This window comes from Opisthorchis viverrini (genome assembly GCF_000715545.1).
Source record: "Opisthorchis viverrini unplaced genomic scaffold opera_v5_217, whole genome shotgun sequence".
NCBI classification, from domain to species: Eukaryota; Metazoa; Platyhelminthes; class Trematoda; order Opisthorchiida; family Opisthorchiidae; genus Opisthorchis; species Opisthorchis viverrini.
In genome coordinates, this window is record NW_008751876.1 from 109,261 (window position 1) to 118,401 (window position 9,141).

At 43.7% G+C, this 9,141-nt stretch overlaps 1 protein-coding gene across 1 annotated transcript in view; it reads left to right on the forward strand.

The window, feature by feature from the left end:
- Positions 1–746: 746 nt before the first annotated feature.
- The window catches only part of T265_08447 (hypothetical protein), a gene marked incomplete at both ends in the record, with an annotated part of 13,031 nt that continues 4,636 nt past the window's right edge, over positions 747–9,141 (forward strand). The window contains 3 exons of the mRNA XM_009174254.1: positions 747–858; positions 4,658–4,791; positions 8,982–9,122. Coding sequence (XP_009172518.1) covers positions 747–858; positions 4,658–4,791; positions 8,982–9,122 — 387 coding nt within the window. The remainder of the gene's footprint in view (positions 859–4,657; positions 4,792–8,981; positions 9,123–9,141) is intronic.

Consider the following 9,141-nt stretch of genomic DNA (forward strand, 5'->3'; position numbering starts at 1 on the left):
GGACAGCTTAAACCAAGCAAAGGATGACGGACGAATATTCGATGCTGCGTTTTTCGACTTATCAAAAGTGCTTGATAGGGCCCCACACGTCCCGTTGCTCCACAAACTCAAGTCTTACGGGATTCAGGGGAAAATCCTTCACCGGATCAAGGCGTTTCTATCAGACCGATCATTCCGGGTGAAAATAATCTCGGTCAACTCATCTCCAGCACCGGTCTCTACTGGGGTTCCTCGGGGCTCCGTTCTGGGACCACTGCTCTATCTGGTCCACGTCAACGACCTTCCAAATGTTCTTGCAAGTCCGCGTCTACCTTTTGCGACGACTTGAAATCCTGGAGTTCCAACGTTAGTGCCCTCCAAATGGATGTAAACGCTGAAAAGCAGTAGTCGCTGAATTAACACCTTTCTCTGAATGACGAAAATGAATCCATATGTTATTTGGAGGGGACTCAGTGAATGCTTTTCTCATGCTTGGCGAGAAAGGACCAGAAAGCATCATGAGGATAGACGTTAAAAAGGAATTGGGAACATGGGTCTCCTCAAACTTGTCCTGTGGTCTGTGCAGGAGTGGTCTCCAAGGCGACCCAGTATTTAAATATTCCCCACTTAAGTAGGGTTTGGCCGAAAGCCTTTTCACCGTTGACCCCATTAATACACGACAGGGACATGGTGAAAAGATTTTCAAGCTCGGAGCTCAGACTGTTACTGGGTGACAACTTTTCCCATTTTGGGCAGTTGTGCATGGAATGACCTTCCTCTGGCGGTTGTTCGCGCTGCATCTAGAACCCGATCCGATGTATTTTGGGCACCTTTTTTGTGAGATCTCACACTGGCGAGCTTACCGTCTCACGCCGAGAAGTTACCGAGCAGTGCTACACCCTTTTTATCTTGCACCTTTCAGGCGAACGAAAGCCGCTAAACGACGAGGACAAACATGATCTGGGAAGCTTGAGCGAAAGCCTGGACTCTCTCTATACTAAAACGTTCTAAATATATCTTAAATTATTGCTCGCCATTTCCTCCAAAACATCATGAAAATTTGAAGCCAACCATATGCAATGGCTAGTTCGAATATTTCTTTCCCCACTCCTTCAAGCATATGCTATTTCACTTACTTTTTATTTTGTTCGTGGATTTCGGTAGTTGTGCAATATGTGAAAGTTTAGATGAATTGAATCTACCTCAGTTGGATTTCGCGGGACAAATTAGGTTTGCCCACAAGCCGCTACAATAAGCTACATGTTGGTTTTTGGGTAATTTCGTCTTTGTCCTTTAGGGTACCGTCACATCCCGATGTGTTTTATTTCACCGAAGCTACGGATTCGGCTCGGTCATTGTGAAACATATCAGTTATTCACTGAATATCCGAATAGGCATTTGTGCTTTGCAATTTTTTCAGTCTCAAGATGCAGGTGGCTTTAAGTCCGAGGATTCCTCTTCTTCGGTTTAGAGCTAGATTCACCAAAAGCTTGTAGTTTGTATGACCTGTGGAGAGGAAGCTCTGCCTGAGTTGGCCATTAAGACTATTGTGCCCCCTGCTTTACTTCAAACCACATTTACGGTGAAATATTGTCCCGTGGAAAAAGTTTTTTGAACGCCAACTAACTAATTGGCAAAACGGTTGAAGCTCATTTGCCAGAGTGAGAGAGGACATGATCCACATATGCCGCCACACATCTGAAATCAAGGTATCCATCCTCCATAAACTCTAACTTTACTTATATGTGGCTATATTTGGTGAACATAATAAATAAATTTTTGTACACACCGTTTTTGCCTCCGCATACGAAGTCGCGTACTCAGGTTGTACGGGAAGGGAATTGCAACACGCATTCCTGGAGACTGCAGGCATGCAGCGCACATGATAAATATCACAGAGACTCAAAATATTCGCGGGATACAGAGCCTTGGTTCGGAGACAGCTGACGCCGGCGGAAGGCCACACTTGCTGGCTGCTTTTGCAATCCTGGTAGGCCTCTAGAAATTGCTGTAGATTTATACAAAAACATTTGCCGCCCTTAACTCGTAAAACACTGGGGCATCCAAGAGGGTAATAGCCTCTTATCTCTTTTGCCTCATCAAGTAATATAAATTGCTTCCACCAAATAACAGATACCTGTAGAGCAACTTAACGGTAGAGGACCTTCCACCGGTACCAGAGGAACGGAAGGTCATCTCCGGCACACCCAGCAGAGGAAGCACTTGAGCGACTGTCCTACTTAAAATCGTCAATAGCCAAGACGTTATTTCACGGCTTAAATAACTAGTATGCCGCAGTTTTCAGCGTAGGAGGTTTTTCGAACACCTGGTGCACATAACTAAAGTCTGTCACCTTAAAGACCGTGATCTAATGAACGGGATTTCCCTCCTGTCTGACAAGGACTCCAAGGAATTGAAGAAATGCATCTTCAACCCTCAGTGCATTATTTAGTCACCGACGCTGGGTGCTCTGCCTAGGTTACCAAACATGTATACACGTAAAATCACCGGCGAAGTCAGCAATCAATCCACTTCACATAAAAGGCTCTGCTCATCACAGTCGAACTTTCCTCCACTTGTTGAGTATCCTTTACCCTCTGTTCGTTTGGGTTGGTTGTCGCATATACACGCCAACGCATTCGCCGTGCGCCTTGTGCTAGATGTGATGTCACATCGACACGCGAAGTGATGTCACTGTGCAAGACACTTAATTCACGGACCAGAATTAGTGCATCACGGTGTAAATGATGCCTACTTGTGCTTGAAAAACGGGTGTTGGCGATGAAAGTGAGGTGAGTAATGGTTTTCATTGGTGAGCATGACTTAATATCCTAAGCAGGCACCCTCTGGAGGCTTCTCACAGTTGATTTAACATCTAGGGCTTTCTTTTTGATACAGCGATGGTTGAATGGGTGTAACGCGACAGCCCCTTTTGAACACTGTAGAGGCTGATACCAAATCCGCATTCTGGTGTGTTGTCTGCCAGGATGGGCGAAAATTATAATTTTGTAATGATTCAGTAACATATCAGACCCAGGTAAAATATACGTAAAATGCTGCTTAAATCGCTTTCGAGCATCTCCACGCAGACAGGTCACGGTTGGTTCACACTAAGGAATAGGTTGACCCGATTCCTGTTACTCCCCAGCAGTTTGAATGCCCGAGCTGCGTGCTACTATATACTATTGTATGACAGCCATCCACTGCAGTCCTTGAATTTATCTAAGGAATTATCTGAAGGATCCCGTTAGCTGTTAAATTCAAAATCGAACTATTCGACAAAACTAGTATATTTTCGTCCTCTTTGATTCATTTGGCAAACTCATGTTACAAGTAATTAAGTAGAACGTGAAGATTGAAAATGTTTCTTTAGCCATCTCACCAAAAGATACACGCAGATAGAGCCGTATTATTTGCAATACTGTCGTCCGAGAGAAACTGAACCGAATGCGTACTCGTGGACACAACGGGTAATAGTTTTCGAAGCCTGCTGCGGGTACTGTATGTTGGGTTACACTTAAAAAATTGTTCAGCAAGTACGTCATTTTAGAATAAGTTTAGAATAAGTGCTCGAAAACCCACAAAGATCACCCACCACAAGTTCCGCTGAAATGGACCCAATGTGAAGTGTGTGTGATGGTGAAAATCTGGCCGTTTTAATCAACGTCGGTGACTGTTGGGATATTCTTGTTTATTCGATTATCAGGGTCACCTCGGAAGATATAGCGAGTGCATTATCAGATCACACACACCCAACTTCCTTGCAGGTGAGGGATACGAGCTTCACTAATCTAAACCAAAGCAGTTTGTCAGATTCATTACATATGGTCACTTGGCCAATGAACAGACGAACTCTATGAGAAAGACGTATTACAAAGTACCTTGCTTTCAGGCAGTAGATCACTCGCTTTTACTCAAGACAATGCTAATATTCTTCAGCCTCAAAATCAGATGCACATTCTAAATCAGGTAGCTCGTCCAGTTAGCTTGATCGTCACTCTTGGAGGTGATGCGGTCAGATGGCTCTTTCTTCGTACGCAGAGAAAGGTCGGAAATCCTTTATCAATTTTGCAGAAGTGCGTCTCCAATTCATAGGGTCAGTGCCCAGCATACAAATCACGACATCTGAACAAATTGGCCGAGGTTAATCGTGAACGCCCAGTTTCCCCACCCTTCAGACGTTGACACTCTTTTCACTGGCGTGGGCCAACTTTGTCAGCAGTGTGAGAACAGATAAGCAACAAATGGGACCGGCGTTTAAATGGTTTGTTTTCAACCTTACGATCGTCCCCCTGGACCCACGAAAACGCGTCTTCTTGGCTTCTTGTGCCAACGATTGTTGACCGGCAAGCATTCTCATCTCGCAATCGACATCCAAATGCTATTCAGACTCGTTAAGCCAGCGCAGTCCGGCCGTTGAGTTTGCATAGCCATATCGTAGTTTCAGACGTCATTGGGTTCTTCACTCCTGTGCAAACGACGTGCACGAACCAGGCCCGAAAAACAGGGGCAAATCAATGGGCCATGCGTAGCAATATCATACAGTATCGCTAATTTGCTGCCACTGATTCATGAATATTCGCCCTCCTTAAAGATCTTCATTGTGGCACCGGATGAGGTTCTGGTAGTGTCGATGCCACAATTAAAATAACACCTCAACGGATGACTTTCCCCTCAGCAAGTCATGGATCGAGTGCAGAAAATCAAGCTTGCCTTACTGTGAAACTCGCGGCTTCTGCGTGCCCCGGTGAAGCCATATCAGAAAGCGGAGATCACGAGGAACCACCTGATACCAAGAATTTTGTTCTGTCGGTAAGAACCATTTACCCCCAATTAGGAGCACCGAAGGAGCAGAAGAACCAGAAAAATGCAGCGTAAATCCCAGGGAGAATCCCCAAATTGGCGCAAGGCGACCGGGCCAATGGATTGGTTTGCGAGTTTTGAGACTTCCTCCCATCCGCGGACAGCAAATCGATTGCGTAGTCCATTTTGGGAAGGCTAGATTTACTGGACCATTGCCAGCAGGTTGGAAGCGTTGAGGCAAATATTTAGTCTGGTCTATCAGTGTGCACGCTGAAGGGTAAATTTTACAAATATATGCAATCAGAATGGCTAGTTATTTGAACACGCTCACTTCTGTGGTAGGGTAAAGTAAATGTGTGGAGAAGAGTGCCAGGCGCTGGGTTGAATTTTGGCACAGGGCATTGAACATCTTTTGGGCAAGCAAATGGCTACCATCCAGCGTTACAAAAGGCATCTTTTCAAGGGTAATAACCTTTTTAACTTATGGTTTGACCGCAAGTACAAATATCGATACCCCACAGAGTGGCAGCATTAAAAACATACTCTGAGGTTTGGGATATCTGGGATAATGCGGCGTATGTTGGGCTGTTGATGGGGCGGATAGCCTCTCCTCTTCGGGATTTGGCCAACCGTACTTTGGATCACTTGTTGTGCAACAGATGAGTTCTTTAGTGGAACGCCTTGGTAGTATTTTGTCTACCACGCCTGCCTGTAATTTAAACAGGCTCAATTCGGCCACATGGACACATTTAAGGTGGGGCTTGTGCATCTCGCTAACGGAAGCGGTGTATCCAGTAGCGATAGTAGTGGGTGAAACGTTGTTGGCGATGGATTTGTTAACTGAAGAATTGTTGTGCCGACGTACTCACGGAAATTGTTGCACTTATGTGTACTCGCTATCCAACATTTACTTTTCCATCGTTCGGAGCAAAGTATGGTCCTTAATCTTTAGTTTGTTTCAAAGTTTGGGTTGTGGGTTTCTTTTCCAACTGTCTGTGTGTGCTATTTTTTTTCAGCGTGATTTATGTAATTTCTTTGGTATGGTCCAGACTTGAAAAATAGTTTATTTTGTGGCATAATTCACCTCCATGGATGAATAATCTGATTCTCATCCACCTACCCGCTGCCATAGCGAGGGTGCTACCTAACTAGTAGCGTTCGTCATTTTTAGTTCTTGTTTTCTCATGTAAAAAGAGTAATCTGGCTACGCAAGACACATGGACATTTTAGTGGACACACAGGTTCGCTACGATCGCCGGTTCTCTGCCGAACAGTCCCTTTTCATCCGTATTTCTTTAAGTTGAGGGATCCTCGGGAAATTAGGGTGCTCGAAAATGAAGTCTTTTTGTGGTAGAATTGTCAATTAAAATCCCGTGTGTGTTCACTTCCGATGGAATCATTGTCATAGCTGTGGTATTTTATGGATAAGGAGACTGGCATAGTCGGCTTTGTCTGATGGTTTATTGTTTATCCGTCTTGTGCCATGAGAAGTTAGGAAATGCTGACAGAATTGCTGTGGTTATTCTGGCCTCGAGTTGGTATTTTTCATTTTCGAAGGTCACTTTTCTGCAAAAATTGAGGTTGGGATAATGTCGTTTCGCGCATTTAGGAAGAATTTTTCGGGTCTCCCATATAACCCTTGCGCAACTAGTTACATTCTTTACACATCAGAATGCACAAAATTGGGGTCAAACTCCACACAGAATAATGAGCGCTTTGGGAGTGAACTTCGTTCACAAGTTGCTATAAGAAACATTCAATGAGGGTGTCCCCAAAAGGTCGCTGGGTACACTAGGACGGGTCTTTCCAAAATTACCTCTCTTACCAAATTTCAGACCGTTTGCCCTAAAGACGTCTTCTGTGGTCTTGGATATTCTAATAACATTGGGGCATGCGGGAAAACTGGAACCACATTGTGTTATAACCTGCATTTGAGATGATATTCCAAAAAATATTTATTTAGAATAATAAAAGGCTCCCCAAAACTCTTTTCAGAAGAGCTCGTTTACAACCGATTGTTCACCAAGCTCTGCTGAAAGGATGACTTCTCAACCGGTTTCAAACGTTTTCCGTTTAATTGAGAACCCCCGAGTCTTGTTAGAATGCAGTCTTTTTCTGTTACAGGGCCAAATTTTTGTGACCAGCAGTCGAAACCAGATGTCGTATCGTAGCTATTTGGTGCCACTCTAATGGAGCTATTAAGGATAGGATGACCATCAAGCAGATTAAGCAAGAGGTTTCCTAAACGAAACACCAGGGAATTTCATTTCACCGCGCAATAATCCTTCTGTGATACACAGATCTTGCCAAGCGGTATATGAGAACCCACCAAGAGTATCACGACAATTTTGGCAGGGTTGATGGATGCTTTCACCCGTTTGAAGATGGAAAGGCGCAGTCTCACTTACAATGGTATAGTAAGCCATTTTCGACTCAATGAGGTTTGTGAAGAAACTTGACAGGCTTTTCTATATTAGAAGAATTCATAGTGATGGGGACGAAGCCAGAATGTGTACGTCGATCTCATTCATACATCAAAGGTTCGGACAAGCCACTGGCCACAGGTAGAGAAATTGCAGAAGCTAAATTATATTTGTTTCCATGCTTACCTTTCAACCATGGGACGCTTGCTACGCATGGTTCTAACTTCTACCTTTGTCCAGACCACTATGCATGAAATAAGCTGGTCACCGGTGTTGGCTGTCCGAATTCTGATTGATTGGCTAGGTTCGCTGCGTTAGCTGCAACGGACCCAAAGTTTGATTTGGAGAAGCGGATAAAAAGGCGGATTGTTTTTAGAAGACCGAGTGCATGGTGTATTCAGAAAAGTTTATCGACTGATCTCAGGTGAGGCTTGATCAAGGACAAGCAAGACCGGTAATTATGAACGAAGCTGATGATTTAGGGACAAGGAAGACAAATCCGGGACAAAAGTGGGTAAGTTGTCCACGGAAACAATTGAGCTAATGCGGCCGAAACTGTTCCCGTCTTTGGAGTGGTAAAGCGGTAGTGTAGAAAATTGGCTCGGAGGATATCAGCTTTATTGTCGAAGTTGTCATACAGGGAAAATGCCTTTCTCCAAATTAAGAAGAGTTTTGTTTGCACATCAAACAGGTTTTCAAGTGGGCTCAACTCAATCCATCGTTTATGATATTCTTCACTGGATGTGTTGCACAAAGGCCATCTCATGTTTCACTCGGCAGCAAAAATGGGTTGAAACTTGTTTGCAGTGGGAGTTAACGCCTCAAAAGCTCATAAGTTTTTCGGCTATTCCTAAATGAGTTCAGTAGAGCTTACAACTTTGCGCAACTCTGCGCATCATATTTCAGTCAGAGCTGACCTAAATTATTCTGTTCAAGGAATTTCTGTAAAAAAGCAGTGGTTTTGTTGGCTAGTGGGTGAATTTAAACCTTGCGGGTCTTTTACGAAATTTCCATGCATCAATCGTTGACTACTCGAATGATTTTTTCATTAGCTGCACGAATACTCAATTTTGTTCCATATACAGACCGAACCTCGAACGGGTTACCTCTGCCTCGAAAGACCCCACCACTGATGATTCCCAGTAAGAACGATGGCCACAGTGTGCTCCTCGGCTGTTTGGCACGGAGTAGCGTTTTTGAGGGACAAAATTTTGTCGAAAAATCATATGGTGCTATTAACAAACCATATTGGTTTTCGTCACCAAATGTTACGCAGACTGTAAAGCATTGCTCATGAGCTACTAATTTGTTCTATGGCTAATACAATTGCCAAGATAAGTTAACAACCAATGTTCTTTAGACGGAGGTTTCCTACGGGTACGTAGAAGCGAAAGATGCTTAAGTAAGAAAAATTCACCTGAGGGAGCTTTTGTCCAGAGGATGGGTGTGTGAGCGTGGTATATAGTCTCATTGATACGGATGTATGGTGCACATAGTACATACAGTGTATATAGTGTGCGTGAATCCAAGCAGTCAGACATTTCCTAGAGTAAAAAGTCAGTTGGAGTGGACAATTTGAGTTTAACTCTTGATATATCTCACTCCGAAGGAAGCGAGCAATAATTCGATCTTGGGAGATACTGATCGCCTGAAATTCAAGTTCAAGTTGAAGAGTCCACCATCTCTTCAGAGTTTTGAGAATTCAATTCCTGGATTGTGAGATTCCTCCAAAGGATGAATTCACACGTGGTAGTTGCTATAATCTAATTCCAAAAGGCATGCGGAATACCCGAATTTTATTCAAAGACACAACAACTTTACTTTCTTATCATCATCATCATCAACGACAGCATGACATCAGTGCTCAACACCAATGCTTCACTGCCGTACAGCCATGACTTATTTGAAAGCCTTATTGTAAAGAAAAGAATAAAGG